General features: G+C 31.2%; 1 protein-coding gene and 1 long non-coding RNA gene across 2 annotated transcripts in view; one reads left to right on the plus strand and one right to left on the minus strand.

Annotated features, from left to right (window-relative positions):
- The first annotated feature begins 4,312 nt into the window (after nucleotides 1–4,312).
- Nucleotides 4,313–27,464, plus strand: part of LOC139503607 (zinc metalloproteinase nas-13-like) — a 41,423-nt gene continuing 18,271 nt past the window's right edge. Inside the window, exons 1-8 of the mRNA XM_071293416.1 lie at nucleotides 4,313–4,476; nucleotides 6,543–6,597; nucleotides 6,905–7,010; nucleotides 8,485–8,588; nucleotides 9,353–9,473; nucleotides 10,376–10,442; nucleotides 11,246–11,449; nucleotides 12,170–12,296. Of these exons, the coding sequence (XP_071149517.1) occupies nucleotides 4,426–4,476; nucleotides 6,543–6,597; nucleotides 6,905–7,010; nucleotides 8,485–8,588; nucleotides 9,353–9,473; nucleotides 10,376–10,442; nucleotides 11,246–11,449; nucleotides 12,170–12,296 (835 nt within the window). The 5' untranslated portion in view covers nucleotides 4,313–4,425. The remainder of the gene's footprint in view (nucleotides 4,477–6,542; nucleotides 6,598–6,904; nucleotides 7,011–8,484; nucleotides 8,589–9,352; nucleotides 9,474–10,375; nucleotides 10,443–11,245; nucleotides 11,450–12,169; nucleotides 12,297–27,464) is intronic.
- On the minus strand, nucleotides 14,221–18,834 carry LOC139503608 (uncharacterized). Its single transcript, XR_011659142.1, has 3 exons — nucleotides 18,730–18,834; nucleotides 14,967–15,054; nucleotides 14,221–14,333 (listed from the first exon to the last, which is right to left on the minus strand). It is a non-coding gene; the product is annotated as an uncharacterized lncRNA (long non-coding RNA).

Here is a 27,464-nt window from a genome sequence, read left to right on the forward strand (position 1 = left end):
AGTTATAAAGAGGACACTGACATATAAAATGTTTTTCGCCTTCAACTTTATCTAAGGTGCATTTTTTACATAATCTTTGTGACTTATCTATATAGGTTTTAGCATATCTGTCTGTCTCTACTTTTAGGGGATGTGAACTTATTCTGATCTTGCACAGTGCTTGTCTACCTTTAAATTCTTTTAATTGCAGATATCTTTCTTTACCAAAAAAATGTTTAATTGAAAAATAGGTCAAGAGTTGACCTCTACCTGATTTAACAGTATTTTCTCTAAATTATTTCCAATGATTATCAGTCTATGGAAGAAGCGATTCGATAAAAACTTTTCTGATATCAATGCAACGAGCGATATTGTCTTATATCAACGAGTTGCATTGTTGGAAATTTCAGACGAATGTTAGCATTTGTACGAAGAAGGCAGATTTCTCGGTATAAAGTAATTACTCTTTTCTTAAAACAGGGTGACATTTAACACGACATACGTCTGCTGTATAATTTACATCAATTATTTTATTTAATAACAAGCAATGCAAGATGTATTGAACGAGAAAATTGAATTGTTGAATAAATGCAACATAAATGCACGATTTATCATTTGTAGATGTACACATTCAATAAATATCACGTAGCAAATTCAGTGGAATGCAATTGAGATGAATTCAATTATTTGCTAAGCCAAAATCACATAATTATATAAGATTTTGAAACCTTGTTCATAATTTATTTCAAGTACATATAACCAATAGTTTGAACGGAAGTACGGGATATATGAGTATCACGAGTGCATGAAAGTCTGTATGTGGTTGTTTTGTCTCACGCATTTAAACTACATCAACTTATTCAGTTGAATAGAAAATATATATACCACAATTCCTAAAAAGTTATAAAATCATAGAACAAATAAATTGAATTGGTGTACAGTTTCGTGTATCAAACAAATAGTGTACTCCGGTAAAATTGGCTACGTACATCATTGGCATTCAAACGGATTGTCATCTTATGGGAATAACGAAAAGATGTAAAACTGTCAAATTCGGCTGTCAAAGAAGGAACTATTATAATTAACCAGGAACATATATAATGATATACTGTTCCCAGAATTAACCAAGAGCAAAAATTGTCTAAAAGTAGACTGTTGAATGTCTGAAAGTACCTAGGGACCGGTCATTTTTTATCTGCAGGGGGTCGGCAAAAGTACGTGAGGTTAGAGGGGTTATGAAAAAATTGAATCTGATAGAGGGGGTCATTCTTTTTCAGGTTGTTCAAGTAGGGGGTCATGATTTTATTGGCAATTATGGATTCATTGATCACCATATACATGTACCATGGCCATAGACTATACATGACTGTATAGTTTTTGGACCCTTCGCAGCTAACTTGTCTCCTAGTTTGACTCTTTCACAAATATCAAACTGTCACTATCAGTGATCTAGCTAGACCTAGTCACTTTACTGTTTGACTAATTTTATTGTCAAATGACTAATGAATATTACCAAAAAATGTGCAAAATTGTTTTTCCTAGCCACGATGTTATAGGAATAGACTATATAAAGTTGGTTTCATAATCCTGACACCACCACAGCAAAAGTAGACGATGTGACACCATTTTTATTTTTCAAGATGAACTCATGTATTTTACAGACTGTTGTTTTAAGTGTACACAAAAATTATAGAGACATTTTCAAAGCATTTTCTTCTTATTTTTATTTCATATCTTAAATATACCTCATATAAATATAAATAGATATATGAATGATTTGTTCATTGTTGAAGACCCCCCATCTTCTGTCAGAGTAGAGAGCGACAATGTGGAAAAGAATCATTTATAATAACAGATTCTTGTTTAACGCGGAGTAACTCTGATCGTTCGATATTGTGAGCCAATTCACAGTTACTTTGTCCCCACTATCTCCAATGTAGCTGGTCTGTGTTTAAGAAATAAAAGACCCTAATCCGGACATTCTGATATTAACGGACTTAAATTTGGTAGGACAAAAATGCATCTCGATTATTATGGGGTGTACATTGCATGCTGCAAATAAAACGATTAACAGAGTGGGAAACAAATTGCCTTTATGATACATGAATCTACATGATACATATTATAAACGACAAACATTAAAAGACTATAGAAAGTAAGAACCAAAAACACTTAAAATATCAAAAATAAGAAGATGTTGTATAATTGCTAATGAGACAACTGTCCAAAAGAGACCAAACGGCACAAAAATCAACTACTATGTGTCACCGTATCGCCTTCAAAATGAGCGAAACTCATACAGCATAGTCAGCTATAAAAGTCCTCGAAATGACAAATGTAAAAAAAGCTGCATCAATCGGATACTTTGATGACTAACTATAATCCTTCTTATGTGGTATTAAATGCCATTTATGCTTTAAAGCAAAATATAGACATCTGTAGTCGAATCTATATAGTTGTAATTTATTTGAAAAAAAAGATCTGATTAAATTATCCACTGATGTGAGATATTTAAAAAAAAAAGATCTTTTTCCTGAGGCCACACATGTATATGACAGGCGTTGAACAAATTATCTAAATGTTCGTTTGAAAGGATAATTATTTGGAATGAGCAATTTAGGAAATTTTGGTAATGTTGAAGTACTGGACATTAAACGCAATTTGGAATAATTTAAAATTATTAACTTCATTAGACATGGGACATTTGATGGTAATTTAACTTTTAATTGCACGTACATAGCAGGTGCCCTGTCATACATGTTTTGACAACTGAGGTGCCAAAAAGGGGACGTTTCGTTTAATTGGTTTAAGTATTGGACATTTAAGTGACATTTACGATAAGTGCATGATAAATTTCATCCTACGTGCGACCTTTAGCGATAATCAAAGTTTTTAACTTGGTTCCCATTACGACCGTAAGGCTGACTTTTAATTTCATTGGTTTTAAGGGCTGAACATTAAGCGTAATTTTTCTCTTCCTACATGTAACCTGAGGAGGTAATCATATTTTAAATTGTCATTTCATCATTCATGATTGAGAAAGACAAGAGATGTGTTTCTTTGCGGTCGATTCAAGTACTAGATATTCATTTCATGTAACTAAACTTGGGGATATTTAAAAAAAACTAATTAATAAAATATCTGATATTCAACATTAATGAATTAAAATAGAAAAAAATGGGGACACTTTGGTTGTTTACAATACCGGAAATGCTGGGGTTTTATCAGCTAGACATCCAGATATTAACCGAATAACTGTTTGGTTTACTTAGATGTTACTATAGAAAGGAGGCAAATGACAATGACTAACCAGTAACACCGAAACACAAAGTCACTTCAGATGATCATGTTATCTACAGTTCAACCTGATGTGGCGTAAAATTAACATCGAAAACGAAAGGATACAAAAGACTATTAACAGAATTGAGATATGTTGACAGACTTATATAAAAATAAAAATAAAAGATGTGGTACAAAATGTATGATTGTCAATGAGACAATTTTCCACAAGAGACCAAAATGACACAGAAAGTAACAACTATAGGTCCCCGTACGGCCTTCAACAATGAGCAAAGCCTATACTGCAAAGTCAGATATAAAAGACCCCGAAATGACGATGTAAAACAATTCAAACAAAAAAACTAACGGCCTAAGTTATGTAGCATGAATCGGGAAGTTCGATACATACATACTGTTTGTTATGAGTCTTGATGACTTCATCGGTTTACATTATAGCGAACGCCAGGCTACAATGTATGTGACACACTTTGAACCTTACAATCAAACGTTTATAAGCCGATCGTCCGGGATGGTTTTTTTTCTCATTATTGAAGGCCGTACGGTTTCCTATAAATGCTTACGCCCACCTCTTATGAACTCGTGTGGATAGTTGTCGTATTGAAAATCATAACGAATTTTCATAAAGAAATGAAATGTCCTTAATTGCATGATCAGTTTTTGGAATCAGTTTCAATTCAGTGGCTGGTTTTAGGGGGAGGGTCAGAGGCCCCAGGGACCCCAGGGTATATGGTCCTCCTTCTTGAAATACATGTACGGTTAAGGCATCGAGTTTTTCCATCTGCGGATGTTGATTTTCTGTCACCCTTTCGAAATCATTTAATTTACATAAAACTATCATTTTTTTGCCTTTTTTTTCATAGCTACATGTACATGTATAAGCCTAGTGTGTTTTCTATCGAAAACGCATACTTCGATTGTACATACATGTAGTATATATATGTGGGAGTGTGTAATGTCACCCGGTGCTGTGATAATTTGTTTAGCCGTAACCTCGGGCATTAAGGATGATTACGATAATTGCCCCAATCTCAGTAGTTATCAAAGTATGGACTAGGTGATTAAAAGTATGAAGTAACCATTTGATCTCAACTTTAAAACCTATCATCATCATTGATCTCATCAGTTGAGAAAAAAGTGTCCGCGAGTATGCATGTTGAACGTGCGTGTGCGTTGATTCTGACCTTGGTGAATAGTTTGGTAAGATATTTTACTTATATATTTAATTCAATATTTTTTTTTATTTAAATTTTAAACTTATTTTTTATGACAGCTTTTACTTTGAACTGCTTTTTGATATATTTTTTTCTTTTTCTTTTTCTTTTTTCTTTTTATTGTTATTGTCCCTGAAAGAAAGTTTAATAGCTAAATGTAAAAAAAATACGAATGAAGGCAGGGGGAAATGGAGTATAAGGCACAGAAAACAAATTAATTGATTAAAGAAAACACTGTGTTCTTATTTTTTCTTCTTTCCGTTTTGGGTTTGGTTTTTGTTTTAATTAGTTTCGGTTTTCTTAATAGCTTAGTTTCTTTTTTTTTCTTTTTGTTTGTGGAGAAAGAGGTGGGGGTTAGGGCGGAGGGGGTTATATTCGTCAACTTGTTATAATTTCATTATTGCGTATGTTAGTTTGGTAATTTCATGATTTTTAAAACGTGACAACTCGAATGTGCCAGTTATACTACATACATTTCGATTTCTTGATTGGTTTATTATTAATATCCTGCGAAAAATATTTGATTCATGTACATTTAAATGACGAACCAATTTATGAAATATCTGTCACAATTAAACATCATAATAAGTCAACAAACGGAATTAGGATAGAGTCGTGCCACTCTGACGGGAAAGAGGTTCTAATTCATATACCCCGGGACCATATCTTTAAATTTATTAAAAACTTTTAAGACAAAGAGCGATTAATACATATTTTCTGGTAAGTTGTCTATTATGAAAAGTCGAGACTCACTGTGTACATTTTGTAAAATGCATCCGGAACTACATATATAGGTGTTCAAAAATGAAAGAAAAAAAATCTTTAATTTCTGCAAGTTTGTTTTTTTGCAATATACTAGACTTAAGTGTAAGCTTAGGTCTATGGCCTAAATTATAGTGTAAAGGAGTTGAAATCTATTTTTTTTTTCAATAAGCACGTTGAAGTTACAGCCATACATTGGTATCTTGCTTTGCGTGAAAAGATGGACGCACTTCACGCCTAAGTACATGTAATATAGTTGTAAAACCCGAAAATCGCATGTTTTAATACCAATGTAAAGAATTCTTTTGGTGACTTTTGGTGACCTTCTGCTGTTGTTTTTTTTATATGGTCGGGTTGTTGTCTCTTGGACACATTCCCCCTTTCCATTCTCAATTTTATTATTTGTGTTTCATTAAATTGATTGTGTGTTCGATGGTAATATAATGTCATAATCTTAATCGTTCTGAAGAAGATAGTATACATGGATACTATGCCGTGAGATTAATTTTCAAAGATTAGAAATCTTTTATCGCAAATTTATTTTTAAATTTAACAAAACAAAGAATTAAGATAACATAATAATGATTTAAACAGCAATGTTTTCTTCAATGATTTCGTTTTAAAATAGGGAAATTTTCAAAACGTGTTTTAACCTTTTTCATATATTCGTTGTATTTCATTCCAATATGTATACCGTAAGGTATTACCATTATTTTGTATAACTCTTATAAAGATACCTAATCAAAAACGACTGAACAAAACTTGTTAGTATACATGCATGTGTAGGTAATTACAGGATTTTTAAAACGTGACAACTAGAATGTGCCAGTTTCAATACATACATTTCGATTCATTGAATGTTTTTTCATTAATGTCCAGCGACAAATATTTGATACATGTACTGTAACATTTAAATGGCGAAACAATTTATGATGTATTTGTCACATTTAAACATCAAAATAAGTCAACGAACAGAATTAGGATAGAATCGTGTCACTCTAACGAGAAACAGGTACAAATTGATATATATATACTGAATTTGGAAATGAACATTTATTTTCGCGGTAATTCGGATTTATACCTATCGAGACTCGAGAATTTGTGATTAATTTTACAATATCCGGAAAATAATATTTCATTTTTTCTGGAATTAGGAATGATAATCCTCCTACCAATCGTCGTTTTTTTTATTGAGCTTAATGATCTTATCACATATATACAGTTGTACGTGTTGTAATAAGGGAAATTGTAAAAACTGTATTTTTTAATCTATTAATTAATTATTTACAGTTTGTTGTGTATGGACAAGATATTAATGATCTAATTGAGTCGGCAGCTAATTCAAGTAAGTTTGAATGTCCCTCTGGTATCTTTCGCCCCTCTTTTGTTTTCATCACATTCAGTATCAAATATTAAAAACAGAACAGAACTTATACGACGCTCATTTTTCTGATTCTCTCTTTACTAGACAACAAAGTTTTCAAGTAAAACTATAATTTGTTTGTTAATACCATTTTTATTCAATAAGTTTCTTGTATGCAATATATGGTAGCATAATTCAGAGATTTAACTTACATTTACTTAAATATTATGTTGCTACCTCCTAATCATGTAAAATTTTTGTAGTTAGTAGACCTGTGGTTTTGTTGTAGGTGACGAATTCAATTTCTTCTATGATGCTAGTGGTGAAAATACTGTTATAAAATATGAGTTAGATATCCTTGCCTATATCGATAAATGGAGTGAGGAGCAGGATATGTAAGTGTTGTAATCTTATAGTCATATGAAACCTCAAATTAAAAACAAAATGCATATGTTTTTTATAACTAAATGGATAGTTGTCATTATTATGTACATATACTTTTTTTTTTTTTTAAACAAAATGACCATTATACGATAGTTTTGCGTACGAAATGATTAAATCGTGCACAGGAGACTAAGTTTATGATATAAACATGCATTGGTTTAAGAATTGGATAAACATTATTTTTCACCAGTCACTCGTTTCATATGACATTAAGACATATTCCATTGTGTAGTGTAGTAAAATTTGTATGCATGCCCTTTTGTGTGCTGTTACACCATGATTGTCTAAGTTAAAAAGGGATGGAATGAGGAAGGTACTCTCTATAAAATATTTTATACAATGTATGCCTTCAAGTTGTCAAATAGCGACTTGGTACTAGTATTGGTGGTTTGGCGCCAGATAGTTCAACTACGCAACATGTAATAGAAAAACAAAGGATAAGGGTCAAATTTGCCATGACACAAAATCAGTAAATTCACAGCAACAAAACAAAAAAAAACACACACAGAAAGACAAAGAATGTTCGAAGTTTCAGCCTATGGGTCATTAGCTGTCATTTATTGCTGTTTTATGTCATATAATTGATTTTTTTTTGTACATAAATCAGGCCGTTACTTTTCTCGTTCTCCATTTTCGTTTGCTATGCGGTGTGGGTTTTCCCGTTCTTAAATGCCGTATGGAGACCCATATTAACCAACTTCTACGTAATTTTGGTATCTGTTTCTCGTTTTGTATATATGACCGTTGGTTCCCCTGTTTGAATGATTAAACACTAGTAACTATTGATATGACCCTAGGCTCCTTGTTTAAGACCGTACTCTGACCTATAATGGTTAAACGTTACTTTCACATAGTGTGATGGAAAGTTGTCTCATTGGCACTCACACCACGTCTTCTAATGTCTATTTACCCAGTCCACTCATATTCTCTTTTATTGCGATTGAATCATCCATTGAGTATTTCCTATTTAATAGTTGTTATCATCATGGATCGTCATATACCTGTGTACACATCAGTGTATACCCTTGTATATCTGCCATTTAAATTATGTAAAATGCTGCATAGAAAATTTTATACTAAAACCAATACAACATGTTTCAGAATAGTTTATGTATTTAAGTTTATTACAAACCAGGATATGAATGCTTTGAGAATCTAGCACAAATAAATGTACTTATACGTGTGAAATTCATTGGACATATTTACCTTAGCAGTGTTTGGCACAATTTTTTTGAATTTTGGGTCCTAAATGCTTTTCAACTTTGGCCTTATAACTGTTTTCATATGAGCGTCATTGATGAGTCTTGTGTAGACGAAACGTGTGTCTGGTGTATCACATTATAAGCCTGGTACCTTTGATAACTATTTCCAATGATATGTAAACTGATCTAATAATCCAAATTAAACAATCCTTGTTTCTTTAAGGATGGCAGCTGGAGGTAATTCAATAAAAAAGAGAAATGCTCTACGAAACACTAACCGTAGATGGACTTCAAATACAATTCCCTATGAAATAAATGGTTATTTTTGTAAGTATTTATGCATTATGAAATATCTAACCATTTTAGATACCTAATTAACTAGTAAATAAAAAATATATAAAAAATAAAACAACATTGCCTAATATTAAAGCCTGTTTATATCATTGCTATTTGCAATACATGTATATGCTGTTTTCTGTTCTTTGATGGGGTTGTTGTCTCTTTGACACATTCCCAATTTCCATTGTTAATTTTTATGTGATCTATACATGTAAGTGTGTGATTTAGAAACAGACGTTCCAAAGTAATTTCTATTTGTGCTATACAGAAACTCACAGTTTGCATGTTACGAAGAATCAAACTTCTGGATCCGCAAAATTCCATTATAAGTTGCTGTCATACACAATGAGATTAACATGTAAATGTCTCTTTTTAATTGCGATGTTCGATAAGAGATATATGATGTAAAATAACAAAAAGTAAAATCACATAAGTACCGAAATCATAGGAAAATTCGAAACGGAAAGTCCCTAATCAATTGGTAAAATCAAATGGCAAAATCATATGATAAAACACATCAAACGAATAGACAACAACTGTCACATTCCTGTCTTGGTACAGGCGTTTTCAAATGTAGAAAATGGTGGCTTGAAGCTGGTTTTATACCGCTAAACCTCTCACTTGTATGACAGTGGCATCAAATTCCCTTATATTAACAACGATGCGTGAACAAAACAGACATAATAGGTAAAATTGTTAAAATAGGGGTACAGAAGTCATTACTATGTCACAAAACATTATCAATATTTTAGCTTCCAATGACCGACGACAGATCACTGCTGCTATGAATGATTACAACACGTATACTTGTTTAAAATTTAGACCAGCAACCTATAACGACAGAAACAAAATCAGAATCCAAAATGGAGGAGGGTTTGTTATATTATTTTATTTATTAGATTTAGATACTCTTGTTATTCTATTTTTAAATTAGTTTCTGTTTTATACCAACATATTATACATAGAGCGTAGTTTAATATAAAGAATTACACCAAAAATGACAACTTTCTATTGACTAGAATAATTGCTTGAAATTGTGCATTCTCCACGGCTATTTGGAGCAGGGACTTTCTATACTAAGAAGAATAGTTATACTTAGTATAGAAAGTCCCTGTTTGGGGGCATCACCTTTGTTTCTCTTTTACCATTTAAACATACATAAGTATTCATTTTAAAGTACATACCTGCTTCTCTGTATATCTATGTCATGTTATGTTTTGTTGTTGTTGTTGTTAGTATTTAGGATTAAATGTGACATGTATTTGTTGTGTATATATATGTCATGTTATGTTTAATTTGTTGTTGTTGTTAGTATTTAGGATTAAATGTGACATGTATTTGTTGTGTATATATATGTCATGTTATGTTTTGTTGTTGTTGTTAGTATTTAGGATTAAATGTGACATGTATTTGTTGTGTATATCTATGTCATGTTATGTTTTGTTGTTGTTGTTAGTATTTAGGATTAAATGTGACATGTATTTGTTGAATTATGAAAACCTGGTATTTTTTTCCGATAAAAGAAAAACAAGGGATATTGAATGTCTATCAATGACTTAAAATCAGTACAGTACAGCAAAACAAAAATACCAAAAAAGCAAAGAAACGGCGCTTTTATTGCTGGTCTTCGTCTCAAAGCCACAATGAGGCTTTCAATAGTCATAATGAGGCTTTCAATAGTCACAATGAGGCTTTCAATAGTCACAATGAGGCTTTCAATAGTCACATACATTTAATATATCTACTGTATTATTAATTGTTTAGATTTTTTACAGCTGTTCGTCCTTTGTTGGCATGCAAGGAGGTGCACAAACTGTTTCATTAGCCTCCGGTTGTAGGATAGTAAGTTTATTTATTTCATTACTTCATATGATTTTTTTTTTAAACATTTGATTAATATTGTGTAGATATACATGTAAGCAAGAAAAAAAAATTGTGTTTTTAAATATTATCTTTATTAAATAACTTCACTTATTTTTATTGCTTCATACGTGATTTTTTTTTATTATTTGCTATAATATTGTGTAGATATAAGCAAGACAAACCATTTTTTGTGTTTTGAAATACTATCTTCATTAAATAACTTCACGTCTAGGATGAAGTTCCTCACTTTTTGGTCATTTGAATGGTACAATTATTTTAAAACCTTTATGTCCGTTCTTTTTCAATACATAATTTGTCATGAAAAATCCAATGCATGTGTTATATTAAAATTTTGTCTTTGGCAATTCATAATTTTACTATAACAACTGTTATAGTAAAACTATGAATTGCCAAAGATAGTAAAATTATGAATTGCCAAAGACAAAATTTTAATACAACACATGCATTGAATTTTTCAAAAAAAAACATAGGACAAATGTACAGTTTTTCAACGTATGTTTTAAAACGCAGGTACATGTAGAACAAAATAAAATTATTTTGTAACCTATATGTCTGTTATTTTTCGATATATAATTTGTAACAAAAAATCCCATGCGTGCGTTATAAACAAAGGACAAATGTACAGTTTTTCAGCGTACGTTTAAAAACATTAGAACAAAAACACCAAGACAACCGCTTAGTGGTTGATTCTTATCTTATTGACGGTGAATTATTATGGAAAATTATAATTCTTTTCTAGCGTTCTGAATTATTTATTTCAGAAACGTATTATAATACACGAGCTAGGTCATGCTGCAGGTTTCCACCACGAGCAGACGAGACCAGATCGGGATCAATATATATCTCTCAGACTAAACAACGTACCGCCTTCCGTCAGATATAACTTCCAAAAGTATACATGGAGCATTATTAACGCATACGATGTACCATACGATTATTACAGTGTAATGCATTATGGGAGAAAGGTATTTTTGTTTAAAAAATGATTTTTATGGTGTTGTGTTTTTAAATGATATAACTACGAATGTATCTATCAGATTTTAGAAAATTTTGAAAGTGGATGTAACAATTATAGGCAACCGTACGACCTCAAACAATTGACACCCCCTCGTCCCCCAGTTCAAATGAAGTGGAATTTACCAAAAATAGTCTAGACACTAATACAGCATTCAAAAATGCGTAAAATCAATATCGTATAGTCTGCTATAAGAGGTCCCGAGATGAAAATTTTGGAACGAGAAAACTAGCGGCCTAATCTATAGCAAAACAATCTAGATAACAAGTAAAACAGACATGAACCAACGACCACCTCTATATACTAATCGCTCTTTTTTTTACATAGTAAAGATTCGGTGACCTGTTGAGGACCGAGACTCGAACTATTAACGGTCACCAGCTTATACTGTAATGTCTTAACGGCCACTTAATAAAACTATTCGAAAGCGACTCTAACTACTCGGGTGAAATAAGACAGTTAGCGCGCAAATATTCAGGTAAAGTTAATTATAGAAACAAAGATCCAAAGACTTTTAAAATGTTTTATGCTAACAAACACATTGCAATAAAAATGGTCGATACTTTTTGTTTAAGAACTTAAATTAGGTGTGAAATCTAAGTATAAATGTTTATAGATTTAGTGAAAAAGCGAGCTTCTTATTCACTTTAAAAATGTTTATTCATTTCAGGCATTTTCACACAATGGATACGACACTATCATACCAAAAGATTCAAAATTTCTAAACGTTATTGGAAAAAGCCCTGGATTCAGTTTTAGTGACGTTAAACTGTTGAATATTATGTACAAATGTGGAGGTATGTCATTGAATAGTGATTCTGAAAACAAAATGTTGAAATTGAGAATGGAAATGGGGAATGTGTCAAAAGAGACAACAACCCGATCAAAGAGCAGATACCAACCGAAGATCACCGATGTAGTTTCATGTGTAGTATACATTTAACACTGTGCGGGACAAATTTGCCATTCCGGTATCGGCAAATCTGACTTTGTCGGTTTACAAGATATCAAAAAAAAAATTTGCCCAGTGATAGATTATTGAAAAATTAAAAAAATGCCATATGTCCCAACTTGTCACTGTTGTCACTCTTGTCACTGCAGCTGATTAAAAGTACATTTCCCATGGGAAATTTGATAATTCCCATGGGAATATTAGAATTTCCCATGGGAACATTGGAAGTTCCCATGGGAAAAATTACTTTTCCCATGGGAAGTTTAGAGTTCCCATAGGAACTTTAAAGTTCCCATGGGAAAAGATGAATACAAAAAGTTCCCATGGGAATTAATTCTTCCCATGGGAACAAATTTTCTTCCCATGGGAACAATTTTTCTTCCCATGGGAACAAATCTTCTTCCCATGGGAACAATTTTTCTTCCCATGGGAACAATTTTTTTTCACATAGGAACAATTTTTCTTCCCATGGGAACATACTATATTACAATACAAACATTATTTTCCATTTGAATTTTTTTCTTCAGAAAAATTACAATTTGTTGCAAATACTGGATATATGAGAATAAAAGAGAATATACTTCTGCCTTAGCTGGATGGAAAGCTGTAGGGCATAACACATTTTTGGAACCTTGTAAAACATCTCAGAAAAGCAGATTTGTCTCCGGGACAAGTTTGCAATTCCGCTGAGTGCAAAAGTTGTTCACCTTAATTTTTGGAGTTAAGTCAAAATGAAGTTGATAACTTGGTTGGTATTGGTTCCCTGATATTTGTCCTAAAATTGTTTGGCTCTAGCACCACTGTTATGCCCCTTTTTTCAACAATTTCCTTAGAGGAATAGTTGTTTTCCTCAAGGGAAATCAAATTTCCCTAAAGGAAAAAGATTTTTCCTCAAAGGGAAATTGTTTTTTCCTCAAGGGAAATTGTTTTTTCAAGGGAAAAAGATTTCCTTCAAGACAACAAATTTCCTCTAATGAAATCATTGTTCTTCAAATTTCCTCTAAAGAAATTTCTGAACATCAAATTTCCCTTATTTGTTCTTGTTAAACATTTCTTCGCTATACCATGTATACAAACAGTATGAATATAATTATTACAAGACTGTATAGTTGATGCAAATGATATTCAAAACTTTCATAAATGTTTGACTCAACATTTTAATGACATTGAAAATTGATAAAGTCTGACTGTTTAGATCTAGGTATTGTTCATACTTTTTATAAAATTTAACTATGATTTATAAAAAAAATTTGTAGCAAATGATTCTGTTTTCTTTGTAATTGTTTCAATGCAATACATTAATAAGCAACCAATTTGAACATGTTGAATGTCATACCATTTGTGGTGTTCTAAAGAATTTGTTTATATATTTGCAGATTAAATAATAAAATATACACTTTTTGTGTTATTTTAAATTAAAATTTTCTTCTGTTTCAGCTTGTGTACAGTTTTCAATCCACTACGTAAGAATTCAGTGAATACATTATTCCATTCACTTTATAACATTTTCCTTCAATTCTAAGAGAAAACATTTTTGCAAATTGTTCTTCGATGATCTTCTTCCGTATATTTGATATGAGGGAGCGATATAAATGAGTGGATAAAACTGGTGTTCCTTTGTTCTGCATTCTCCTTTCTTTCGAATAATATACATAATATGTTGTTGCTTTTATGCAATAGTGTTTTTGTGTATCTATGATAGAACTCCATTTTGTTTATATTGGCATTATCATTAATGATGAAATTTCCTGTTTCTTTTTTGCAGGAAAGCACACATTCCAGTTCAAATTAATCCAATTATGCACTTTGTAAATAAATTTCAACTTTAAGTTTCCTCTTCAGTAATGACCTATTGATCATGAAAACCAAGATGTCTGATCACCTATAAATACACAAAATAAACAAATAAAATGTTATAAATGGAGAGAGAAACAGCAATAAATGTTTTTCATATGTATCTTTCTTTATTAAAATTCATTAAGTAAACTTGAACCTTGCGAAAAATAATTAGCTGTGATGTAAGACTAGAAAGTATAAAACGCAAAATAAAGTAGTCGCGAAAAATTAGTTGATTTACATTAGTCCAGTCTGTGTTTGCAGGAAATTTACATCATAGGTTGCCATATTCCTATTGTGCCTGTCCAAAGTTCAGAGCCTGTAGTTTTTGTAAGTTTAGTCTGACACTAAAATTTAGTGGTTGTTGTTGTTGTTGTTTCATACCGGTTATATTCATTTTTTGTAATTTATTTTGTAATAAACTAGGCAATTAGTTTTACAGTTTGGACATGTTGGATTGTTTCAATTTTTCATATTTGGGTCTTTTATAGCTGCCTTCTTTGACTATAGGGTATGGATTTTCTCATTATTGAAGGTCGTCACAGGCCTACAATTGCTTTCTTAAAGCCATGATAGTTTTCATATTTTATAATATACCACATCTTTTAATTTTTATAGTAATCATGATTATCATCTTTCAAGTTCAACAACTTTAAAAAATAAATAAAAGTCGCCTTACCATTTAGGTTTAGTTTGCTTCTGCAAATTTTAAATTGCCTATCATTTCTGCTGTTTATAATTTCTCTGTATCTTCTATAGTTCTTGTCCTATACATAAAAGAGTAAAAGTTATTATTGAATGGCATCTTGCATCAATATTTTTTTTTGCTGTTTAATGTACATGATGTATATTAATGTGTGTTTAATAAGAAGAGTGCACACGCTGAAATGTCTCGCCTTCTTTTACTAATCATTGATAATATGTTGATAGTCCTAAGTATAAAGCTTTATCACAACTGTCACATAAACTTAACATTAACCAAGATAAATAAATAAAGACTAATGAACCATGAGAATGAGGTCAATGTCAGATGAACCATGCCAGGCAGACATATACAGCTAACAAGGCTTCAATTGCAATGCAACAATTATAGTTGACCTATTACTTATAGTTTAAGAAAAATAGACCAAATCACAAAAACACTGATCAATGAACCGTGAAAATGAGATCAAGGTCAAATAAAACCTGTGCCACTGACATATAGATAAAAAAATATTTCTATACACCAAATACAGTTGACCTATGGCTTATAGTATTTAATAGATAAAGACCAAAACTCAAAAACTTAATTTTGACCACTGAACCATGAAAATGAGGTCAAGGTCAGATGACATCATCCCACTAGACATGTACACCTTACAATCATTTCATACAACAAATATAGTAGACCTATTGCATAAAGTATGAGAAAAACAGACCAAAACACAAAAACTTAACTATAACCACTGAACCATGAAAATTGTCATAAATAGCATAGACACCTCTTAGTTTTGAGAACAACATGCGTTAATTGTGCAAGTATAATCATGATAATCATTGATAAATCATGCACAAGATTGACTTTTTTTAAAAAGCCTATATATTGAAATTTTCTGAAAATATTGCATGCATTTATTAATATGACCAATTTCAAGAAATGCGCAAAGATGTGAGATGATTTATATAATTGTAATTTCAGGAATTTACAGTAAAGGCTTTCATCCCCACTGCATTTGCACTTTTCCCACGTCAGGAGCCAGAAGTTATGGCCTTTGTGACCTTTGTATGATTTTTATTTTAGTTTCTTTTTTAATATCAAAGAGTTTAATATGACGTCCATTATCACTCAACTAGTATACATTTTTGTTTAATGGCAAGCTAAAGCATGCCTCACAGGCAGGGATCCAGGAGGGTCTGAGGGTTGGACATGTTGGAACCCCCCTTTCTACATTGTTCTTTATTGGACGATCAATGCATTTGAATTTTAAAATTAACACCATTCGAACGTAAATATATTTCAAAATTAAGATGCTGCAATGTACAATCCCAGTAGAGCTGGGAAGATGGTATAAGTCATTCCAAAAGAAGAAAGGACATGCAATCTGTGTTTAACTGCAATTGGCAATGAATTCCATTAATTTATTTGAATGCAATTCTTTATTAGTTAAAAAATATCAGAAATCAGCATATTCCAGAGTACTATGTGAAATATCAGAATTAAGCAAAAATGAAAGGACTAACTGTCATTGACAAATATTAACTTATTCTATATTCATTTCAAAGTTAACTAAAATATTATAATGTTAAAATATTATAATATAAAGTAATTTTCCATATTTTTTATTTCTAAGTTTTTTTGTTTTTTTTTAATTGTATGTGATTGTATTTTGTAATTTACCTCTTGTTTCACATGTCAATGTGACGGAGTGTTTTTCAAATAAAGCATATTGTATTGTATTGTATTGAATGGGGACATGTAGTTGGACCCCCCCCCCCCCCCCATTTGTCTTTGGTTAGGAACCCCTCCTCGGGTTGTGTGATTTTCTCGTTGCATTGAAGACCCATTGGTGCCTTTTGGCTGCTATCTGCTCTTTGGTCTTTTGATACATTCCCCATTTACATTTCGATTTTATATGCAGTTCTATTATAAATGTTAGACTTCTTGTTGATTTGGTTTCACATTTCGGCTTCGTCAGAGGAAAGCGTTCCAGAAATAAAAATAGCCTAGCAAAACGTCATAATTATTTGGACTAGATTTTCACCACCATCAACATTGTAAAGCTTGTCGTCTCACTGTGGAAGAAATAAGTTCGGCGCGTTTACAAAAATATAATTGTCTGTGCTGACAGTACGGGGCGCCGAATGGGACTCTTGTGGTTTTGTACAAAATTCAATTCTGTCATAACAAAATCATTTTTGTCTTACAAAACTATGTGCTACAGACTTGTTTTGTGAGAACTTCAATTTTGTGATGACAAAATTCATTTGTGTAGACAAAATTCATTTTTGTAGACAAAATTCATTTTTGTAGACAAAATTCATATTTGTCATGACAAAAGTCAATTTTGTCTAAAAGGTATGCAAATATAAACATATTTGCATACAAAATTGACTTTTGTTACCTGATATGGAAATTAAATCACAAAAGTTAATTGTGTGAGGTAAGATTCAATTTTGTGAGACAAAATTGACTTTTGTGAGACAAAATTAACTTTTGTGAGACAAAATTGACTTTTGTGAGACAAAATTGATTTTTGTGAGACAAAATTCAATTTTGTGAGACAAAATTCAATTTTGTCAATTTTGTTGAGACAAAAGTCAATTTTGTTAATTTTGTTGAGACAAAAGTCAATTCTGTCAATTTTGTTGAGACAAAAATCAATTTTGTTGAGACAAAAATCAATTTTGTTGAGACAAAAGTAAATTTTGTTAATTTTGTTGAGACAAAAGTCAATTTTGTTAATTTTGTTGAGACAAAAGTCAATTTTGTTAATTTTGTTGAGACAAAAGTCAATTTTGTCAATTTTGTTGAGACAAAAGTCAATTTTGTCAATTTTGTTGAGACAAAAGTCAATTTTGTGACGACAAAATTCATTTTTGTGACGACAAAATTCAATTTTGTAACAACAAAATTGACTTTTATGAGACAAAATTGACTTTCGTGAGACAAAATTGACTTTCGTGAGACAAAAATCTATTTTGTTGAGACAAAATTCAATTTTGTTGAGACAAAATTCAATTTTGTCAATTTTGTTGAGACAAAAGTCAATTTTGTCAATTTTGTTGAGACAAAAGTCAATTTTGTCTCACAAAAGTCAATTTTGTCAATTTGGTTGCGACAAAAGTCAATTTTGTCAATTTTGTTGAGACAAAAGTCAATTTTATCAATTTTGTTGAGACAAAAGTCAATTTTGTCTCACAAAAGTCAATTTTGTCAATTTGGTTGAGACAAAAGTCAATTTTGTCAATTTTGTTGAGACAAAAGTCAATTTTGTCAATTTTGTTGAGACAAAATTCAATTTTGTCAATTTTGTTGAGACAAAAGTCAATTTTGTCAATTTTGTTGAGACAAAAGTCAATTTTGTCAATTTTGTTGAGACAAAATTCATTTTTGTCAATTTTGTGTAACAAAAGTCGATTTTGTATGCAAATTAGTTCACAGAAACCAAACTAAACTAATTTGAATACAAAATTGACTTTTGTCGCCCAATTTTCAAATTAGGTAACAAAATTCAAGTCTGTGTAACAAAAATGAATTTTGTCATGACAAAAGTGACTTTTGTCCGCTGATAGATAATTTTGTATGACAAAATTTTAAATTTGTAGTATGATACAAATTTTGTTAAACTGAACTTATTTTTGTTGAACAAAAGTCACTTTTGTCCGTACAAAATTGAATTTTGAGTACAAAACCACAAGAGTCCCATTCGGCGCCCCGTAGACAGGGGAGTGTGTGTGCATACCATTATTTAAATTTTCTAAACCTTCTTTTTCAATATTTTGTGCATTTCTTGGTAATATACTGTCAGACCTCGAGTGCTGCTTTACAAAAACGATCAACTTACAAGTAATGTAGGGGAAGGAAACTAGCTAAAAAGACCAAAAATAAGCCACAACTAATGGGATCTCATTGGGGGTTCTGTTCACGGATCTCGCTTTATAGTTACTATTTATTTTTTTTAGATTCCCGCATCCCGCTTACACTATGTAAGTAAACAATTCTAATATTTTTGTAATTTCCTATGTCCCGCTAAACTTCATTTCCAGTTTTCACGGCACAATAATTTGACTATTAGTGACACTAAGTAGGCCTACTGTGGTATTTTCAGTGGGTATTTTACCAATAAGGCCATATATTTCGGTGTGTAGAAATACCGCAAAGGAATTCTTAATGGCGCTGACTAAGAAGAAAGTTTTTGCATTAAGGACACCAGAGACATATATACACATGTGTATATGTCTCTGAGGACACTAAAACGATGTTTTAAGATCACAGAGAATATGGATATATAGGAGGATATGATTAAATACCTCATATCTGTAAAGTTAGGTATCAATAGATATTGTAATTTCGGTTGTAATTTTGAAGTTAAATGACTTTTTAATCAACGCGTGCCACTCGGCACGTGACCAACGGCTTATTGCAAATTCACTAATCATCATGTTCAATCAACCTAATCCAATACACAATTGTCTTTTTATCGTCACTTATTGATTAATTAATGGTTGTTGTTGAATAAACCTAACGGTTTAGCGTGGTAAAATTTCAAGTTTATGAAAGAAAAATAAAAAAAAAAAATGAATTTTGTGTTTTAAAACTTTGCCTTTGTTATATTTTGTTTTTAAGGAAATTGCTATGCAAGTTTTTTTTTAAATTAAAGAAACCTATTTTGAGATACAAATTGAGACAAAAATGCTTTTGAGATTTCGTTTCCTTGTTAACAACACAAGAGTTTACATATATTATCATTATACCTTGAATGAGTGACATATGCATGAGAGTATGTGGTGTCCGTGGGTTTCTTCAAAATCCGATTACAGAAGTAATATAGAAAAACTCCAAGAGGTAAAATTATATTACGTTTTAAAAAGAGACTATAAATCATAACTGTCTCCTATGAACAATAACTTTAAAACTGATGTCAATGCTTTTTTTTAACAATTCATCTTTATTTCAACAATTGAAGATGAATACCATTTTATTTTATAATGTAATAAGCATCGTGATGTAAGAAATATAATTCACAATGTGTAGGCGCGAATCTAGAGCTTGAAGCGGAGGTTTGGGGGAGGGGGTACGTGATAAATGTTTAGAATACTAGATAAGTTTTCTTGTTATATAAAACCATATGTTTTTCAATAAATGGCAAACTTTTTGTTCATCCGGCATATGGTTACTCTAAATAAACTTTTGATTAGTTTAATTATTTGATTACAGATCGTATCTACCCGTTTTGCAATTGCTGTATCACCCTAAATGAGGCTAATAAAGATATGTATAATAAAATATAGAGGTAGCAGTCTTGGATTGTCTTAATTAAATCCTTTGATCCTCTAATTATCAAGTTATCCTCTGGCCAATGTAATTATGACTTGTGTATATTTAAAGAAGTTACTATATATATCTTTATTCTCATAAAGCAAATGCATTACATCGGTACAGAGATAACAAATACAACAATAAATATTTACAATATGTACAAAACAAGCGAGAGATGTTACAAAAGTTACAAGCCAGGAGTACAAGCACGGGCCGACAAACACAAGTATTTATATTTTCTATAAAAAAAACAAAGCTTCTTCAGAACTGGTTTTCTTGTACTTGACATAACTTCAGAGAATTTAACTGTATTTTGCCGTTTTGTAAAATATGCAGTTAAAAACTCTTTTCGTTTTTGATTGAAAAATTTGCATTCAAATATAAAATGATATTCGTCACCTATTTGTCGATTGTTACATAGACTGCAAAAGCGGTTTTCTCTGATTACGTTTTGCCATCTTCCTGTTTCAATCGGCAACTTAGTATTAGTCGTTTGAAACCGACAAAAAACAATAGCGTCTTTGAAGTCCAAAATATTAAAATATTCTTCAATTTCAAGTTTTTCTTAAAATTTTTGTAGTTTATACCTTTTGACGAATTTTGAATGAGGGAATTCCAGTTTTGAATATATTGATCTAGCAATCTCTGCTTTATGACAGTTTTTAACCATTCTTTATTAACAAAATTTTGTGACTCCCATATGTTTGAGAAACCACAATCTTGAAATATTTTTTGTATAAACAAGATCCATTTTATCTGGTTATTATGTAGCGACAACGTGTCACCCTATTCAATATATAGTAAAGATAACATTAAAAAATATTTTAAGATTTTCAAGCGGTGTGGTTGGGTGTCACGTTGACAGGGGGGGGGGGGGCTGGGTTCACCTTAATTATGATTAAAACATGTTTTTTGTACTGCCTCTAATCAACAGAAACTAAAATCTCATTAAAAATGAAAAATCAGAATATATTTTAATATAAAATTTGTAGAACAGAACTTAAGTATCCCATAAAACATAATGAATCATTATGTATACATGCAGAGACCAAAGCAGCAAAGATATAGTCAATAGAATCTATTTGCATTTGCCTATGTTCTATCCTTATAAAACCTTGCTGTGAGGCATGGTCCCGGACATCAGAAAAATGAATGAAGTATTGGCAACTGGACGTTAAGCAACCAAATATAAATCCTCACTTTTCCGTGAAGTGTTCACAATTATTTGTCTTTTTAAAATTAAAAGGATTAAAAATTCCCAAACTGAAAAGAGTTGAAAATACTTTATTACTTTAGAAGTAAAAATTATAACAGACAGAATAAATACGGCAGAAACAAACAAATAGGAAAAAAATAGAGAACAATTTAAAATACCATATATACATGTTTAAACAGTATACTAGCAGATTATGAACGGGTCAAGGTTGAGCGAACGTGAATTTCTACCTATTACACTAAAAAGGTGACAATCAATTTTTTTAGGCACGTGTGTCGAATACACATTCGATAACTTTCTAATTAAAAAAAGGTATAATTGTAAAATTTAAAATTATGAATTTTTAAAAAGTCTATTTTTATATGCCATGTCCTTTGTAACAGTTGTATCATTCCATCAGGTCCTTAGTGCACATTTTTGTTCTTAGTGCACTAAGGAGATCCTTTGCGGTATTACTACGGACCCCATATATTTGAAGCTGTTCAAAATACTGTACATTATAGGTACGTGTATCAGATTGAACAATAATTGTCATATATATAAAAAGAATAGGTAATCTGGTATGAAATATGTCCACTGGAACGACCGTGCAAGTGCTATATATATATTATAGCCAGTCAAGGTCGTTAAAAACTTCCATTTGTTGTTGTCCACTGAAAATAAGCTCTTGAATACACGAATCCCCGTTTTATTAATGCCAAATTTATTTGTTAGTATTTCTTATTCTTTTTCTTATGATTTTATCATATTTTTTTTGTGAAATTTTCTGTGTGGTTGAACATGAAATTGCCTCCGATGCTACAAAGAAAATTTGTTTAATGTCAAATGTTGCAATATATGCTAAGTATTACACGTGGACAGGATGTTCCCCAAAAAATAAGTTATACACACCCCAAGGGTACACGCTAGTGTCATATGGAAAATTACTGGGTCACCTGTAAGATGGTAATCAGCCATGCAACTAATCAGGTTACTTAACTGACCATGTCACTTCAATTTAAAGTTTATCGGTAGATCAAAATGATAAATTCGTTTTAATTAAGCATTTCAGATCTAAAGGATTTATCATTATAATGAAGTGAAATAATTAAACCATATCGTATTATTTTCAAAAGATTATTTATTTTCATATTTTTTTTATCTATGCCGGGAAAGAATTGAAAACTGTATTTATAATTTTTAAATTTATTTTATAAAAAAATCCGTGTAGGTCTCATGGAATGGAACCCACGCATTCCTACTTAAGATTTATAAAGGAGTAGGTTCGGTAAGACCCCATTTTCGGCCCCAAAATATAGCAGTTTTACTAAATTGTATAGTACTAGAACCGAACACCTGTTTTGGGATATATATACATAACGTGACGGTACCCAAATTGCACCTATTTTGACAGTTTTTTCAACTACGTATTTTTATGATCAAGACAAAAAAAATCATTTTGTGTTTATTTTGTAGCCGTATCCTTCTTTATTATATTGGTACACCAATTTGATTTTCAATCCATATGGAATCATAGAAAAATTAGTCTGAACTAACCTCCAAACCATCAATGATTCTGTTATGAGGAGTACCCAAATTGCATCCATGCTTAAATTCGCATCGTCAAAAGTCGAATAACAGAGCTTTTGTTTAATTTTTTCAAATATTTTGAACAATTGGATATTTTTCCATGCTTACTCTTCATTTTTTAAGAAATGGTTACTTGAAACATATTGTATTTGCTAATTTTAAACAGATAACGTTTTGATGACGTCGCATGGCGACGTTTCGGTACGTTTTGCTTTTTCAGAGCCAGTCTGTGATAAAACCATGCAAAATGGTCCAAATCCAAAATATTCCAATCAGACTGATATTTTGTATTTTAAATACCTTATATGTAATAACTATTTGTGCAAAATATTTTGAAAAAATATTCAGCCATTATTTGTGTATGCCGAACATTCGATAATTGTCTATTTCTGTACTGACAAATGGCCATTTCAAGCCTATTTTAGGGTATTTTGACCTGATTTTTTTTTTGTTTTGTAGAAAAAATACAGCTTAATGATAACAAATATCTTAAATAACAACTTAAAATGAAAGGAAATTATGATAATTCAAAAAGTTGTGAGATCTCTCAATACCCCTACTAACAGGTTGAAATTGCATGGTTTTGAAAAAGTGCCGATTCAGCAAAATTTGTATATTTTTAAAGGCTTGAATCATGTAAGATCATGTTTTATTTTCAATAAAATGTAATATTTCATGAAGCTTATATATTTATCTACAAAATGCAAGAAAATGGTGCTCGGCAAGTGATACCTTCTTACGAGAAAATAATAATTAAAGATAGGCGTGATGGCCATTTTGCCGATTTTTTGATTTTTTTATCTGTTTCATTAGAAACTTTTTAAAAGTATGTAATAGTCAAACTATAAGAAAAATAATGACTGAACTAATGTTTACTGGTTATATTAATTGAATAAACCAAGTTTAACTTAGTTTAAATTATAAAATATACTAAAGGAGTAAACCCGGGAAAACCGCTTTTTTGCATTTTTTGCCCCTAAACTGAGCATTTTTACCATATGTTTAAAATCTTAACTTATTCAAAAGTAAATTACTTTAGTAACTTAAAATGGGCTGTTTTATTTACAATACTATGCACACTCATCAGGTAATATCATCATGAGTTCTTCACAATTTTAGCATTTTATAATAGTCTAGTTTTTAGACGCTTTTTTGTCTAAATTCAAAGTGGCCACAATTGAGTTCAGTTTTAAATTTTTAAAACATGTTGTATTTGATAATGATTCATAAAACTGTTTAACATATAAGAGATAGAGACTCAACATGAATGCAACCCCTTGCAAGTTAGACAAAAATACTATCATAAAAGTACTAAAAATTCTAAGCACGTCTCCTTCAGATGAAATCGGGGTATTTTCTTTTCTAAATTAGTATGAAAATGTAGACAAAATTGTACAAACTGCGCAGCCTTGTACATGTACATCCATGTTATCTATTTCCAGAAAAGAGGAAGATTTAATAGTTTTGTGAATTTCATAGAATTGTGCCTCTTACCTAGAAAAGTGCTATATTTTGTATATTGTGATAAAGCTTTATGTCAAATATAAAGAGACTACTCTGAGTAGTTCCTGATAAAACTGGAACTGAAATTTTGTGACGCTGACATGAACCAGTTCGTTATCCCTATGTCAATTCTGGGAGAACAGTGGACATAGCAGTAATGTTAAGTTTCCTACTAGAATGTAATCTCTAGCAATTTGAGGCTTTGGGAATAAGACATGTAAAATACAGATGGCCTATTACTACCAGCTGAGACAAACACAAATATTTCAAATTGCAATAAAATTTATTTCATAACCACATGTAATAACCAGATACTCCGCAGGGTGCAGCTTTATACGACCGCAGAGGTCGAACCCTGAACAGTTGGGGCAAAGTATAGACACAACCTTTAAGCTTGATATAGCTCTGAATTTGGATTGTGATTAAATAGTTGACACAACAGAATGAGTGTGGTCTAAGAACTTAAACTTAAAAACTTTAAAAAATTTAATTTGACATTTACCTATTATGGTCCAATATCCAAAATCTAAATACATGGTTAGATTCAGCATATCATAGAACCCCAAGAATTCAATTTTTGATGCAATCAAATAATGTTCAATTTTAGACCCCATTAGACTTCAATGTGGACCAATTTGATAACCGGGCCCAAATATTAAAAATCTAAATACATGGTTAGATTCAACATATTGAAGAACCCCATTTATTCAATTTTGTTGAAATCAAACAAAGTTTAATTTTGGACCCCGATTTAGACCAACTTGAAAACTGGGCCCATAATAAAAAATCTTAGAACATTTTTAGATTCAGCATTATCAAAGAACCCCAAGAATTAAATTTTTGTTAAAATCAAAATAAGTTTTATTTTGGATCCTTTGGACCTTAATATAAACCAATTTGAAAACAGGACCAAAAATTAAGAATATAAATTCACTGTTAGATTTGGCATATCAAAGAACCCCAATAATTCATTTTTTTATGAAATCAAACAGTTTAATTTTGGACCTTTTTGGTCCCTAATGTTGGGACCAAAACTCCCAAAATCAATCCCAACCTTTCTTTTATGGTCATAAACCTTGTGTTTAAATTTCATAGATTTCTATTTACTTATACTAAAGTTATAGTGCGAAAACCAAATATCTTTGGATGACGAAGACGATGTCAACGGCAACGTCATACCAATATACGACCAACATTTTTCATTTTTTTGCGGTTGTATAAAAACAAATATACACAGATAAATGGTTAAACTGTTGAGCAGACATACAATTACCCGGGCACGTCCACTTGCATTTTTGTCCATCTGATGAGTTAAGCCTTTTTCAACTGATTTTTATAATTCGTTCTTATGTTTTACTGTTATACCACTGTCCTAGGTTAGGGGGAGGGTTGGGATCCCCCGCTAACATGTGTAACCCCGCTACATTATTTATGTATGTGCCTGTCCCAAGTCAGGAGCCTGTAATTCAGTGGTAGTCGTTTGTTTATGTGTAACATATTTGTTTTTCATTCATTTTTTATATACATAAGGCCTTTAGTTTTCTCATTTGAATTGTTTTACATTGTCTTATCGGGGCCTTTTATAGCTGACTATGCGGTATGGGCTTCGCTCATTGTTTAAGGCTGTACGGTGACCTTTAGTTGTTAATGTCTGTGTCATTTTGGTCTCTTGTGGACAGTTGTCTCATTGGCAATCATGCCACATCTTCTTTTTAATATTGTCATTAAATGGTAAGATTTTACTGTTTATATACATGTAATATTATGGTGGTCTACCGTAAAAAAAAAACCCCGTGCAAAATGGTCTAAATACAAGTGTTTAGTAATGAATGAACATGATGAAGGTATTAGCAAAAAAAGTAAGTTTGATAGATCTGAAAAAATTTAACATAATAAAGTCATCAATATCTATTTTAACTAAATATTAAAATTTTGCAGCATAAGAACTTTTTTGGATAAAAAAAAGCATTCTGTGAGTAATACATGACACTACATAGTCCCCAACCCGTTACAAATTCATTGTAATGGAACAAAATTTTAACTTGATCTATAATTTGTCATGGTGTAAACTACATAAAAAAATCGAGACAAAATCTTCAAGCAAAACAACAAAAAAACTTGTTGAATTCTGACTATCTAAGTGAATTTCCTATGTCCAAAGACCACAACTCTGCACACAAATATCAGACTGGAACAAACCTGAATCACTAAATACCAAAGAAAAGGAAAAACATTCAAAATGTCATTTTGTCTTTAAAAAAATGAGTTATTTCCGTTTGAACAGAAATCTTCTAATGAATAAGTATTTCATCAAAAATTTAATTCTAGAGAAAGGGCTTCAACTGAACAAAGAGAAAAGCTTAAAGCGTGAATAATGAATTCGACCTGTAACTTGTCATGATAAATCAATAAACCAAATATCAAATCAAAATCTACAAGCACACAAAGTCTTGATTTGCCGAAATGACAGATAGACAGACTGACAGACAGACAAACGCAGTGCAAACCTAAGTCCACTTAGACGTTAGCCGTTAGGGGACTTAAAATCAAAATCTCAAAGTATCAACAAACAGGAAAGAGATGTTCTTTGGAGGGGAAACATTCAAGATAATTTTGGAAAAGCTTTCGATTTTTGAAAAAGTAGGGTCACCTCAAATGTCTTTGTTTTATCTTTATTTAATCTGAGATATAAATCAAAAACTTTTATATGGCACATTATATATGCACATATAAACTTTTTTCGTAGATGAAAAAAAATGGCCACATTTTTTACATACGCTCTAATAGACACAGATTTCGAATCTAGACACTCAATGAGTTATTGCCCCTATAATTGGTTGCATTCCAATCAAAAGTTTCAAAGAGGAAGA

The sequence above is a fragment of the Mytilus edulis genome, chromosome 14, assembly GCF_963676685.1.
Source record: "Mytilus edulis chromosome 14, xbMytEdul2.2, whole genome shotgun sequence".
Classification (NCBI taxonomy): domain Eukaryota; kingdom Metazoa; phylum Mollusca; class Bivalvia; order Mytilida; family Mytilidae; genus Mytilus; species Mytilus edulis.